Source organism: Chaetura pelagica, unplaced genomic scaffold (genome assembly GCF_000747805.2).
Source record: "Chaetura pelagica isolate M959 unplaced genomic scaffold, ChaPel_1.0 scaffold324, whole genome shotgun sequence".
Classification (NCBI taxonomy): Eukaryota; Metazoa; Chordata; class Aves; order Apodiformes; family Apodidae; genus Chaetura; species Chaetura pelagica.
Window position 1 is genome coordinate 75,627 of NW_009952887.1, and position 15,816 is coordinate 91,442.

The 15,816-nt window shown below is 37.3% G+C and overlaps 1 protein-coding gene across 1 annotated transcript in view; it reads left to right on the forward strand.

The window, feature by feature from the left end:
- The window catches only part of TLE4 (transducin-like enhancer of split 4), a 190,608-nt gene that overhangs the window by 75,301 nt on the left and 99,491 nt on the right, over nt 1–15,816 (forward strand). Inside the window, exon 5 of the mRNA XM_009995459.1 lies at nt 15,565–15,629. Within this exon, the coding sequence (XP_009993761.1) occupies nt 15,565–15,629 (65 nt within the window). The remainder of the gene's footprint in view (nt 1–15,564; nt 15,630–15,816) is intronic.

A 15,816-nucleotide genomic window follows, 5' to 3' on the forward strand; every position in this document is an offset into this window, starting at 1 on the left:
ATTGCAGCACTTACCAAGGAGATGTTTGTGTCACAGCTAAATTGCAGCTTGGGTATTGAGGTTTACCTAAACTTCCCTAGGTGGTTTGCCTTGATGCTGTTCTCTTCTTTATTTTCATTCCTGGATGCTCATGCAGTATAGCTCTGTTCAGCCTAATAATTATCAGTGTTTATAATAATTATCAGTGTTTAAATAAATAATAATTATCAGTGTTTTAATAATTATCAGTGTTTAACCTGTGCTATATGTGGCTGCATTTCAGTAGAAAAATTAAAGATTAACAATATCCCACCATGACTATGTGGTTGGTTCTGATGTTTTGTTTGTTTTGTGTTTGTTGTTGTTGTTGTTTGTTCATTTTGTGTTTTTTTGTTGTAGGTTTGTTTATTTGGTTTTCCCCTGGAGTGCTGGACACTTTTAAAAGGCCACTGAGATAACTGGGCTGTAAAAACTCAACTTTCTTCTACTGATTATCATAACTGGCAACATGAAAATACTATTTACATAGAAAGCAAGGCTAAAAACTCTGACTAGGAGAAAATACACCAAAAACTTCTCTTGATAATTAGTGATGACTGCAGCTGAAATTTAACTGTAAAACTGTCCCACCAATTGATATGGGAATTACCAGTCACTCTGAGAGGTTTGATGTACCTCTTAGGGGCAGTATATATAACAAGATCAATTGCTTATTTCAATTGAAAAGACAAGAGTGTTCTAGAAAAAAAAAAATAATTAAAAAAAAAATAAATTGAAGAGGATAGAAAAAAAAAAGAGAATATTGTATGAAAAGTGCTGAGCTGAGTCTACATCACAGTACATGATGTGACTGCAACTTGTGTCAAGGTGGTTAAGTTAGATTTAAATTAATTCTGATCTGGGAGTGTCACTGCAGCAATGTGAACTGGCTAAAGGCATTCAACAGAGTTGTTTGCCTACCATTTGCACCTTGCACTGAACTCCAGAGAGCCACTGCATCACTATGTTTTCCTCAAGCAGGTTTATTTAAAGCCAAACTCTGCATTTCTGCAAATGCTGCTGTCACACCTGGAGTGTGACATATTTTGCCTCTGACCAAGTAGTAAAACCATCTGCTAAACTAATCTAGCTGGCTTACTGAGGAGTCCCTATTAAAATACCTTTCCAGAGAATGGCCCAATAAATACCTGACCTTCAGTTATGACTGATTCCACAAAGTCTCAAGTAGTCACCAATGACACAAAAGTTTCAGATGGCTAAAATTTATGCCAAACCAAATCTGGCTCCTGCCAGTCCCAGAATCACAGAAGTGCAAACATAGATTCAAACCACATCTTTCCCACCTTCCCCTGCAGTTTAGGCAAAAAAAAAGGGCTTATCTAGCAATTGCATAGCTGCAGGTTAACTTGAAGAAGTCTCTCCTTAAACCATTTAGAAACTGGATTTAAAATTAAAAGGAAAATATTTCATTGTTACAAGATTGTAGCTGAGAACAGAAATCTGAAAGTCTAGGAATGGCTAAGACTTGACAGCAACCTTAAATGTACCCTTTTTCCTGTGTTTATTTTTCCTATTACTGAAGGAAGAATCATTTCTCAGGAAACAAAATACACTTATTTATAACACAGTATGTAATCAGTTCAATCTGTCCCCTACCCATAGCAACAATAAAACTTCTGCTCAGAATACTGAACAGGAATACATTAAAAACATGACATGAGCTCTTCAGAGGTTTTCAATTATTAGTTTTCTTGCATTGCACAAAGGTACAAGCTGTCATTGTATAGTGGCTTTTTAAAATGCAGAGTATGAAATAGATGTGTTTCATCCACATACAGCCTTTTGAACATAAACATTGAGAAATCTGAACCCTCCCTCTTTTTAACCTCCTTGCTTCTTTTATAAATCCTGACTGCTACTTAACCCAGCAACCATTTAAAAAAAAAAAAAAAAAAGTTCCTATAGATGGAAAATTTAACAATGAAAAGCAGCAGAGAAAGGGCAGGATATAGATCTTTGGAATGCTCCATTTCTTTTCCAGGCTATGCTGTTAGCTCCCTGTGTTGCCCCAAGCAGGTCATTCCATTTGGCTACTGCTAGTTCCCTGCTATCTAAATAGCTACAACACCACTCGTCCATGTTTTAAAAATCTTCTGAGGAAATAAACTTGGATTTTCTTTCTAAAAACTCAGACTGATTCTGGAATTGAAGACTGAAATCCATAAGAGTACCTCTACTGGAAGATAATTAATAATAATAAATATTACTGCCACTAAGAACTTAAATGTGGATAATTATGTACAATTTATTTAGATCAGCACTTCCCCTTAAGTGTATAAAAGACAAGCTACATAAATTTAAATCTAAGAGTAAAGCCATATTATCTCATAATCTAAACTTGCTACTGTTGTTGAAAGCTACATGTCTTTGAAATTCTTCTAGTGTGGTGTCAGATTCTAAAAAGTACCTGTTAATATAGTATGCTTGTGATTTTCATCCTGCACATGATTATTTATTAGGGTCTTGGGACTAGGGAGACAAATATAAAAAGGAAAAAACTATAGCCTTTGAAAGAGTCAAATATCAGATTATCATACCGAGACAATGATACATACTGTTGTGTCTTTCAACTTGAATGGGTAAAGATGTCTATAGCCACGGTGATGGGCAAGAGTCTATTTCTGACTTCCATAGGAATTAGTACCTCAGTATCAGAGTGTGAAACACCACAGCTCATCATATGGCATTTATCATATAAACCTTTCTAAAGATTGCATAGAAATTAATATCACTGTGTTTGAACTTATCTTGGACTTTTGTTGTCATCCATTCATCAGAATATGGTTTTTTATGGCTTTTTTAAAACACACACTAACCCTGAAAGCAGTTCAGTGTCAAAGTTTAAAAAACTGTATGACAGTAGACTACTTACAAGAATTAGTTCTTTCCAAAGCTGTCATAATGGCAAATAGCAAAAATCAGAACAGTTCAATGTATTTTGCAAAATATTAGCAAATGTGCTTCAGGAAAATTCAGTAGAAATTGGTGTAAAAACAGAAGTACTATGCTGATATGCTTTCAGCCATATGTTAAGTTGTTTTATTTTTCAGCACATGTCATCAACAGTTTTCTTTTGATATGATCAAAGAATCATACACAGCCACTAAAATAAGGTATAAAGAAATCTGTTCTTCTATTTTTCTTTAGATTTCAGTCTTTTATTTTGTCTGTTCTTTAAGCAAGGAACCACAGGTGTTCTCATGACTAAGATATGTATCAATTAAAAATGAACTATTAGAGAAAAGCAAAAAACTTCAGGACCTCTTTATCAATGACAGGAACCTCATTGCACTCCAGGGAGATAGTCTCAGTTATCACAGGAAAACTCAGTGCTCTAGTAATTAGAGCTGCAAAAATACATATAAAGATAACTGGCTTAAATGGAAGAAACCAATTTTTGGCCTAGTGAACTGAGCCTGTAATGTAATTCCTGTAAATATTCTGGCCTTTCATTAGTGGCTACAGGTACACATTACTATATAGGCCTGCATCCTTCTGCTACAGAGCTGGGCTACACAGTAAGTGCAACAAGATGAAATCTAATTTTTTGTAAAGGACTTATAGTAATAATGTAAAATATCCTCATGTCCACAACTGACAGAAGCAGAGTTAGAAGGAGTAGTCTTACATAATAATCTACTTGAGTTAAAACTAATGAGAATCTTTGTTAAAATGCACGATTTAGGTATTTTTCAGATGTCCTGTGAGCTCCTTCCATACAAAATTCTCTGAAACCAAGGCACAAGAGTTTAATCCATAAAAAACTGTAGGCACTCTGGCAGATCCACAGCTCTGAATCCATTCCCTAGTACCCACTACATGGAGCAGATTAGAGGAAGAGAGCATGAGTCCAAGGTCCTGAATTCACAGCAACCCCTACTTGTCAGTGCACTTCGGTGCAATTCAGCACTGTTCCAAAGCATTACCAGAGCTGAACTTGTACGGTGTTGTGAAGGACCAGGTATTTCCTTACATGAACATGAAATGTCCTTTGAGTCAGCAGATAAAACTGACTTAAAATGGCGTCTCCACATGGCGCTGAACCCTCTGTGTGGGGGAGCAGCTGCTACGGGGGAGGAGCCGCGGCCGGAAGCAGGGGCGGGACTAGGTCCCGTCTGATTGGCTGAAAAGCCCGGAAATACAAAACCGGCCAATCGGGAGTGCCGAAAACCCCATAAAAGAGGCAGCACGGCACGCCCCTCTCGCTCTCGTTCTCTCCTCGTGTTCGGGGCGGTCCTCTGCACACACTGCCTCGCCGCTTCCCTCTGGAGGGGGGGGCGACCTGCGCTTGGGAGTGCCTGCAGCCGCTTCGCTACCCAGCTCGTCCTATCTGCGCCGCCGCGTGGTGAGACAATTCCGGCTACCCCAGCTTATAGGGGAAAGTATAATCCTGCCTTACCTGCACACAAATCGTGACCCTATACGGGAACTGCGTCGGGCATATTCCTCCCCTCTCCTTCCCTCACTTAAGTAAGTAAATAAGGTGTGTAACTAAGGTGTACCCATATATATTTAATGTGTTGTAATCACTCCTTTTGAACCTCCTGCCCCAAATTGCTTTGTTTTCCCCACAATAAACCGTGCATTTCGTTGGAAATATTAGTAAGCACTGAGCAAGTTATTCACTCGAAAAAGTCAGGGCATAAGCCCCTGTCTCCTCTGTGTGAGGCGATACCCACGTGTGGATTTCTCAGCAAATCCTGATAAGCTTAATACACTCCAAAAAGGAGATATAATAGGTCACGGATCGTGACAGGTATTCCCTTATATTTTTCGTTCTGGCTGTGCAAGGTGGCTGTTTCTGCGCCTACAGTACAGATGTATTTTGGTCATGATGATGTTCACAACAGCCTGTATGACAAAGCTGTCTAAAAAAAAAATTAAAATAGTGGGGAATTCCCAAAATGTCCTAAAAATTACTTCTTTTTGTAATTTACAGCTCCAGTTATTTTAGAAACATTCAAGTAAAGATGTGTGTCAGCTTGTCTTGATCTGCCATTACAGACATATTGATTCCTTAGTGCATGTGGGGCAAAACTACGAGCAGACAGTGCTTATACCATGGCCAGAGTGACCTGAGGATCTAAGGCACCTCCTGCTGTAGCTGTACAAGTGCTCAGCTAATGGCAAGTGTGGACTTAAAGACTGTGGTAGGAGCAAGATAAAAGGTATGGTGTTTCAAAATCAAAATCCATGAACACATTTTCACAAAGCACCAAACCTTTTAGCTGAATCTGGGCCAAAACTGTTTTGTGGCACCAGAGTTTTTAAAAATGAAGTTGAGAGCTTCATATGAAAAGCATGACTTGGAGCTGAGAATACAATAAAAATACACAGTACTGCAAGATTGGAGCTAAAATTCTAAGTACCAACAACATCATTATGAAATCCTTCCTTCACCAAAGTTTGTGGAAGTTTTACCAGGGATCTGAGAAGCTAAGTACTTCATGCTATGTTTTTAGAGGCAATACAAGACCTATACAGTCTTGACCATATCCACTGCTTTCAGTCTTTTTTTTTTTTTTTTTTTTTAAATAGGCACCACTTTTTAAACACAGGTTGCTAAACTGCTGGAGACTAAGCATATATACATGCTTTTAACATTTATGTCCAACCACTGAAACCGGCATTCTCTTTAAATGAAAAAAGAAAAAAACAACAAACAACCCAAACATTTCAGAATTTTACTAAAAAAATACAGCAAAGACAGACAAGAAACAGGTCAATATATAGCTTCTACTAAGAAGAGGGAAATTAACCCAAAGATCTTGGCTATGTTCCAGTTCCAGTAATTGCATTTTAGCTCTCTAAATTACCTCTGTAATTTCATAGAGGTAGAGAATTCTTCAATTCTTGTCCTACACTGTTGTGTAGATTTCCTACTCATTAATGAACAAAGCCATTTTTCAGTCAGGCAAAGCTTAAGTCATACATAAACAATGTGGATTTTATCAAAATATCTATTAAGAAAATGCCCCAAATACAGTTACGTCACATGTAACTTCTCAAGTAGTTTCAGTTGAGATAAGAATTTTCCGAAGCTGTACTTCTTCTTTTCAGCTGAAATATCTAAGAATTTAATATTACAATACACAGCAGCAGTATCTTTGAATGAGAGATGGTACATTATTCAGATGATCACAAAAGTATAAACATATGCATAAAATGCGTGTACTAATGTTCAACAATATGCGTATCTACCACAGCAAAACCAGAACAGTTTTTCCTGAATTTTACTCTGTCATTTCAGTACATTTTTTCTTATACTCAGTCTTTACTGAGTGCTTTATGGACTTCTCCAGAGAGTAGAAAATGCATTTTGTAAGTAAACATTAAATGCTTTGATTAATCAAAACATTCAGATGAGATTACTATTGGACAAAAAAAAATAAAAAAAAAAAAAAAAAAATCTGTTTTTAACAGTAGTTCTATTGTTTTGGGTAGTTCTATTTAGGAAGTTCAATTGTTTTGAGATAAAACCCTTTATCCCAAAATATTAAAACAATTTTTTATTGTTACCATACTGCACATTTCTTAAAAAACTAAATTGTCATATCAAATGTAAATAAGATATTCCTGTAAGCTAATTAGACAGAAGTCAAAACTGCCTAGAGCATATTGAGTGATCAGTATTTTACACAGATTATTAAAAGCATTAGCACCTTTTAGTACAAATATTCCTGTATCACAGATGGTTCAGCGGTCTACACCTTTACCTATTCAACAGGAAACAAGGCAACTCATAGTGGATGTGAATCACTCGTATTTTTAATATAGACCCATGATAGGAAATTTCAGACCACTGCTTGTAATGGTGCTGGGTGAAACACCAGAGGATGGTTTTTACCTAAAAAATACCCCACTTCTTGCTACTTAGTGCATTATATTGTTTTAATTACACCTTGGAACCCTCTGGCTATGCAGAAATTACCACTAAATACCTACTTTAAAGCAAAAGCCTTATTTTTCAGCTTTAAAATACAGATTACAAGCCAATAAGCACAGTTCAGTAGTGCCTATTTTCTGCAACAGGCTCCTTGCACCTCTTAGAGACTGGTCTGTAAGTGCAAGATGCAGACTATATTTGTATTTGTATCTACATGTATTACTTACATACTGTACTACAAATGGCAACACTGACTTTAAATGTAGCATCAATCAGGACCCAGATCTTCAAACATGTAAACTGCAGCAGCCTTAATGCAGTTGCCTGAAGCAAGTTTATAACACTATATGTATTAACCTAGTATTGAGAGAAATAAATTTACTAAAATGCTAGTATGATAAATGCTAATAAATGTTAAAATGCTAAAATAGCTAAATGTGAGCTACGAAAACACAGTAGAATTTGAAATTTTAGATAACAGAAATTAGTCCATGTTAACATAACAAAAAATACTTGCAAATATTGAGAGATCTCTTGCCTCAAATTAACTCTCACAGAAATTTAAGTCCACCACCACTTTCAGCTGGACCATAAATTCTTAAATCAGGAAATCTGATCTCAGCAAGTGTAAGAAAGGTACTTAAATCATAAATGAAACAATCTGGTAAAAGTCCAGCAAGGCATTTAGACATTAGTTTAATTTTAATCTACTGACTATTTCCACTGAATTAATAGCCCAACTCACTGGCTTCAAGTTAGGCAAATGCTTAAAGCATTGTCTTGACTCAGTTACAACTGTTAGATCAGAGCTTCATGGGCCTGCTTCTCAGACATTGCCAGATTTTTAGTTAGTGTGAGACTAGAAGTGCTGATGTCAATAAAACCCACGCAAGTCTGTAAAAGCCAAGGGGCACGTGAATTGCATGTCTTTGCAAGGCTTCCTGGATTTACATGTACTAACCGTGGAGCTTCTTCCTGAAATATAATAAATAATTTACAGATTCTACAGCCCTGTAGAAATAATAATTACAGCAAGTCTTATCAGAGTTCCTTAATGAAACCGAAAACAAATTATCCAAATCCAGTCAGTGAGTGGCAAAGCTAATAGCCATATATTTGCTCCCTACTTCGATTTGGTATCTGATTACAAGATCTAGACACTCTGTTTGACAAATCAGACTTTGGGCTGAGGTTACTGCACTGTAGCTAATCAATCCTAGGTGAAGGAGCAGTAAAATATTTTTTTTTATTCTTTCTGGGCCTATAGTTTCCAGAGAGGGGAATAGGTGATGCACTTCTTTTTAATTTATAAACATACTCTATGTAAACTTTGAAAACAAGAATTCCCCAAAGTGAAAGGGCAGTGTGTGAGTACAAACTCCTCCTTCCTAGATCCAGAGGCCTTGCATATCTAATTTGAGGAGGAGTAGGAAGGGGGTCTCTTTGTTCAAGTATGCCCCTAGTTCTCCATTACCACAACTGCACTCCCACCCTCATCTCTGCCTGCTGTCTTGCCTGCATGAGTACCTATGATGATCTCAGTACACAAGTTCTGAGCTCTAACACTTTATAATATGAAAAAAACAGTCTAAACATTAGAATCCGAAGTATTTCTTCATGAACTAATTAGCACCACAGTAACTCTTAAAGCACCTCTTCACTAGATTGTGGTCTGTAATTTGTGGGTTATGATTAGCAGCCCCTCCAAGAGTGGTACAACAGATCTGTGAACACTGCCCTCTGATTTAGTGTAATAATCTTCCTATAATTGTGTTCATTGTTCTTTAACTGTGGGGGAGAAGAAATACAAAGATTCAACTGAATGAGTCTACCATTTATGACTCCTTTGCTATCTCATTTTATGAAATTACAGAGCATTATTCAAAATATCTTTTTGGTGAGCGCCATAGTAAATGGTTGCTGTAGAAAACAGGTACAGAACATTTTAGCAAAAATATCCCTGAAATTTGGCAGGTAGAAAGCTTTTATAAACTCTGATTTCTGCTAGGTTACTGTATTAGGAGTTTCAAAGCTTTCTCCAGTTAAGGTAAATTTATTGTTTGCATTAGTGCATATGCCTTAACAATGTAAAGAGCATTTCCCACAGACCCGTTAATAAGATGCAGCACAAACAAAGGACCAATGAATCTGTTTGTTACAGTCTACTTAGTGAAGTTAACTACAATGCTCCAGTGCTGAAGTCAGTGAAAAGACACCAGCACCACAAAATCCAAGGAAAATGCAAGCTGATACAGCACAAAGGATTCTTTGTTTAAGAGCAGCTGAAATTGCCAGTAACTATCTGTACAAAAATGCATGATAGAAGAGAATGTAATTAAATAACAAAACAAACCCAAACTAAAAGAGAATTATATAAACAAGATAAGGACACTTTAAGTGCACACAACAAATTTTCAAGATCTTTCTTCAGAAGGGGCAGTGAAGAATTATCGAGGAGTACCACATTTGATGAATGGGTGGGTTCTGAAAAAACACATTACTTTTCTGTGTTTGGCTTTTGTCCAGTAACTTTAATTTGAACACACCACATGCTAGCATGATTTTGATTGCAGGAAATGAGTGACGTTAAAGAAGATGCTATTAATTTGCTATCTTCAGCTTTACTCCATCCCTCCTTTTTCTGACAGAAACTCTGTTACGGTATGCTCAGCTTCAATTCTTAAAAGCAAAATGGAAAAAAAAAACGTATTTGTTTAGTAAACTAGTCCCTGTTTTGTTTTCAGCCAGCTCACATCAAGTTCAACCCAGCATATGTTAGAGGTTATCTACAAAACAAGCTCTTCGATTGCCTCTCAGGTTTATTTTCTGATAGGTCTGATCCTGTGGGTTGTATCTTTTCTGTCTTTTATACTAGTATTCATCCAAAGCAGTGAGTGCAATTAAACCCGGAAGTCACCCGAGCTACAAGAAATTAGGGAATAAATCCCCATTAATTGTTTTCTTAAGTAAACTTTACAGAGGTTTGTGAGATTGTCTCATCAAAAGGACTAGTTATCAGGAAAAAAAAAAATATCACTGTTTACTTTGAGATAGGTGTGGGTTAAAGAACTGGCTGATACTTGGAGTATCTGGGGTGGGGATCACTGCATGTATAGCTATGTCCATTACACAGACAGGAACAGTCTTTCAAATAAACAGTAATTTCCTCTTTCTTTAGTGTGAATTGTGAAAATCCATTCAACAGCACATTTTGAACAGAATCACATTGTTTGCACTCAGTTTTCACTGAGACCAGACTGTGATCCCTGCTATAAATCATACCTAGAACGCAGGACGAAGTCTCACCACTTTCAGAATCCATTTTGCTCAACTCCAGGAAGCTGATGGCAACTCTCCAGACCACAGAAGATATTCTGGACTCCCCATTGGTCTCCTCTCTGGTATGGGGGATTGGAACAAAAAACATGACAGGGACAAGAAAGGCAAGGCTGCAATGTGATGATGTAATTCATGCAAGAACATCTCTCTAGTCTTGGTTGAACTTCAGTAACAGAGAAGTAACCTCATTGCTTTGACATGATCTTATGACTTGGCAATATTTTATCATCACCCCAAACTATGTATATAATCCACAGAATCCGAATATATACCATTTTCTGAAGAAAGGATTGCTGACTGCATTAATACATCCATGTCCACATACAGCGTGACTGGATGTTTATCCCTTAAACACAGAAACAGAAGCAGAATGCATTCAGAGTTCTCAAAATCCATTTACTGTTTAAAAGTTTCAAAGCTGAAATACAGTAAAAGTTCAAAACTGCCTGGACTCCTGTAAAACAGCAGGAGGTTTACATTGCAAATAATAAATTTATTTGAAACACATAATCTCGACTATTTCCATTCTGAATAATAACTGGAGAGAAATTGTTCTTCCTATTCCTTAGGAAGGAAAAGAGTATTTAGAGAACAACCCTGGTTGTTCATCAGATGAAAACACACCACCATGAAATTAGAGTTTTCCATTGTTTTAGAACAATAAACCTTTATACAGCAGCTATTTTTTAAAATCAGTCTCTGCTAAACACATGAATCTTTTTATACAGTAATTCCATAGCTAATAAAAGAGGTGTGTGTATATCTTACTCCGGAATGTTACTCATGCAAAGGTGTAAAGAAAATAAACCTGTTTCACAATACACAGTATCTAAATTTCCATTTCCCTGTGCTTGCTGAGTCTGCAGTACAATGACAGCATGCAAGTAAACTTCAATACACAATTGAAGATTAAAAGAGAAATGGTGTCTTTATCACCTCAGAGCAACCAGGAAATTTTCAGTATATGATGTGAAAAAGAACTTTAAAATCTTCTTTGAACTCTGAAAATAAATTAAAAATATTTTTTTATGTTTAATACCGATAGTATTTTTGTGCTACTTAGTTTACTCACTTTGCCAAAGTACAGAAACATTAATTGGGACAACATAAAGAACATTAAAGTAAAGATATATTGCATTAATTTTATTTTTTTTCTTTTGGTGTCTTACTCTTCAGCACAGCTTTCCTCATTCTACTTAACGCACACCTTGAACATGTAAAACGAAACTGGTTAATATAATTTTCTTCTATGATAAATGTAAATAATTCCACAATGCCGATTTCCCAGTGGTGATACTTTTTCTTCTATTAAAATTATGTGACAAAAATCATCAAGGCTTTACTTTTGAAAAACTAAAGTTTTGAAAACTGTGGGATAGTATTTATTGCATGTAAGAAATGACATTAAGTCAAAGACTGAACTGAAAGAATTGGATATATTCAGTATATGTGCTAAATAGTGACTTTTATTAATAGTGTTGCAAGGGCTAGGAGTACTTTCCTTACTTCAGGGTCATGAACTGCATTCTATGTAGCATGATGGTATGCGAAATCCACCTTTCTCATCAATATTTCTAGCAGAATCCTAATGTTGCAGTAGGCACTGAAACCTGGCTGGAGAAGTTGAAAGGTAAAATGGAAAGCCATGTGTTTTCATACAGTCAACACTTCTGAGAGGGAGATTTTTATTCTTTTTATGCTGGGGAGACAATGCAAGAGACACTGTGTTTTGTGACTGGCTTCATCATTATAACTCTGGCTTTCAGCACTTAGACAAGCCTATACATTTTCTTGTGAAACTGTCTGATTAATTTTTTGAAGCTAAGAAAGTTTTGGATCCAATACTGCAAATGAGATGGTGGACTTTAAGTTACTGAGATTAATGTTGTTCCTATTAATAAAGTGCACCAAGAAATACTACAAAATTCTCATCAAGGGTATAATTTGTAATCTATCTGTAATGTGATTATAAGGTATAATCGTGTGAAAAAGCTTTGCTGTGGTTTAGCCTTACCAGTTTAGGCAGTGTTGCACTCCTTCCTTGCTTACTCAAGTTAGAAGTGTTACCACAAAATGTGGGACAAACAGCCTTACTGCTACTTCCATTCAGCAAATGTTGCAGGTGGGCCTCAAAGCTAAGTCTCTCCTTTTCAGATAGGCGACTAGGTAGCACTCACATCTCAACCATGATAAAAAGGCGCAAATACAACTTAATGACGGCACAGGACTCTATGAGACTTCTCTCAGAGTTTTCTTACCAAAGAATTTGCCATGGGTTTACCATGAGAAAAAATACTCCTTACTGCTAGTTCACATATTTCAATGAGAGAGAGAGCACTGTCTAGAAAAAATTACTTTAATTTCAAATATCTGCCAAAGCCACTCTGCACTGCCTAAGTGTACAAATCCAGCTTTCAGTCAGCATACAACAGACCTCAACTCCTTCCTGCAGCAAAAAAAAAAAAATAATTTGCAGACTTCAACAAAAGTTTTCCTGCCGTGTCACAAATGAGTTTCTTAGAATCAGGACTGTGTCATTGCAAGTTCGTATGCAATGAATCAAGTAGAAAAACACTAAGTAAGATCATTAATCTAGAACACAAATGCCTGTAAAAGGACTAAATAAAACAAGACTTTGACAATGTTATAGAATGTAAAGACTTAATTGAAAAATAGTTTGGAACATGTAGAACTCTTGTTTTGTGAGAGCTACATATCAATTGACATATAAATCACTGTAATACATAGTATTATAAATTATCTTAATGTGCTTTCTAGCTATTATACATCCCTAAGGTCACTAATGACTAATTTAGAAAGTTGTAAGTAGGAAGTGTTTTAAAAACATACTGAGACAGGGTCACTTGATAGCACTTGTAAAACACAACATAAACCATGTGTCATACTGTTACATTCTCTTACCAGTAAAACTTGCCTTAACACCATAATTTAAAGTTTTAAGCATAGAGAACTTGGTGCCAATTCAACCACAAACCTGAGTTATCTTTTTGAAAGGTAAGATGAGCACTTGTTACACAGAACATTTAAATTTGCGTACTGATTCAAGATTTACTGTGAGGCATTTTGAACTGATGATCAGTTTAACACCTTTATTTTTGTGATAGTATGTGTGTGTGTAAGCACCCAGCTGACACAGCATGGTGACCTAGTAACTTGGTCCCAAAATAAACCATAGTAAGTTGCAGTGCTAGGCACAACTTTCATGGTCTTCAGCTACAGTCAGTCTGGACAGGAAATCTGTGGGGTTATATTTAAAATGACCTCAGGATTGGACCCTTTTTAAAATATCCCCTGGCACTGATAAATCATCTCTGTAGTAAGGCTATGGCTCAACTGTAAAAAAAACCTCCTGGCTCCTGTGATTCTTCCCTAGGGTTTTTCTATACCAGTGAAAACTCAGCACACTGACTGTGCATATAAAACTGCCTAAATATTTCTTGCAGTTGATTTACTTATGAGAAATCTTTAGGAAAATGTGTAAAACATTTAAAAGCTAAAACCTTTCTCCACTTGCTAGGTAACAGTACAGGTTATATAACCTACCATAAAAGATTTTTCATAAAAGGAAAAAACAAGGAACTTTAAATACAAAACAGCATGTATTTAAAGACCCATCAAGGCTTTGTCAAAAGTGACAAAAGATAGAAAAATAGAATGACACTGACATTCTGATCTTAATTCACATAACTTAAAAGTGGCAAGTTATAGTGCACTTTCTCTCAAACTTCTGGGTTTCATGGATCTTGTCAGAATGCTGCAAAACTGTACCAAAATACAGTGATTAGTTACACAGAGAGTTAATAGTATAGATTATATACATCTTGCTAAAGTTTAGCAAACTAAACCCTGCCCTGCTTCCAGCCACACAAATTCACTAAAGACTTGGGCAAGCAAGAATGAACAAGTAGTGAAGCTTTGACAAACACTCCTGGCAAAACGCCCTATGAAAGAAGAGGGACTGCTTTCCCCAAAAGCTGTACACCTTCACCTTCTAAGGTGTTGAATACCTTTCCATTTGGAGCTCTGTACCTCATACCAAACTAATGCAGGGTGTCAAGGAACAAAGAATCCTGCTGTTATTTTCAGAATTCAACTTCTTCCAACGGTGTTTATGTTATAATTGTACTTCTCCTTCTGCAGGTTGTGGATTTGATGGTTAAAATCTGTTCAGCTTGCACATCACCTTTCCAGAGTTGCTTGTGGCTCTAGAGCATTTGTTCTGTTCTTGCACAGCTTTCAAGCACTTGGGTGACAGGCATTTAAGCATTTTCAGATTTGGCAGCTGTACTTCTGAATGTCAAGACTTGATCCTAGCACATGGTGAACATCCTCTATTTCAGAGGAGGTGGAAGTGCTCCGCTGCCTAGGGAAGGGTGCTCATGACCCACCTTTTAAAAGCATTTTTGTTGCTGGAAGGTTTAGACACTCGAACCAATGTTTTTATAATTAGGCCGGTATTTTATCTTAACATCTTTTATCAATATTTGGAGGTCTAAATCCCAGTAGAACACTGATTATGAACTTGGTAAATATGAAAATTCCAGTGGAAGTGAAATATGCAAGTAGGCTGACAGCTAAGCATTGCAATACCTATCATATAGACATATTCACTGGTATTAAAAAAAAAAAAGTGAGTCCGATACATTTTTTATATATTTTGGTTCATTTCCCGGTAGATCACATGCCATTTTAGGCAAAAGGACTCAGAATCAGTAGCGGCAACTGGCTCCAGATGCTACTGAATACAGCACTCAGCAAGGAGGAAGAAGAATTTGTAACAAACTACTTCAAAAAGAGGAGGAATTTCCATCCTGCGTTTCTGGGTCCTGTGCAGTGGCCGAAGACGGACACCACTGCCACCTTCATCAGCACGACCACTGCTCTGACTACTGCAACAGTCCCCCGACATCGTGGAAGCAAAGCCAAACCTTGGTGGCATGTCCCATCAAGGCCTCAAGGAACTAGGCAACGGGGCCAGTGAGCTAAGGGAAGTAAGAATTTATGACCGAAAAAAGCAAAGTGTAACATTAGGGCACCAAACGCTGAGTGCAAGCTCTGAGAGTACAGATTTAGAGTACAGGCGTCAAAAATGACGTGACTAAACCACATTTATTTTGTATTCAAATTTAAACTGCAGCTCATCTAGAATACAAACTGCTTGAAGGCATGACAGAGAGAGTGAGGAAAAAAACCTCTGAGCCCATCTCTCACGTGTGCGCCGCCGCACGGAACTGTCTGCGGTGCGGCTTCGCGAAAAAATGGTTCTGAGGTCTTTTTAGGACACAGCTGCTGCCAAGCTGCTCGTTCGACGCGGCTCCTGCCACCCGCCCCTTCCTCTCCACAGGTAGTTTCCAGGCGCATTTATTGCCCCGTCAGAACCCGGGCGCAGGTGGCCTGCCCGCCCTCTTCCCGCCTGACGCCGGCAGAACACGCCCCGTCGAGCACCCACGGACCTTCACCATGTATCGCTTAAAAGTTAAGGCTCTAAGGCCTACTCTGGCAAGCAGCCGGCACCGCTTCCCCCAGAAAAG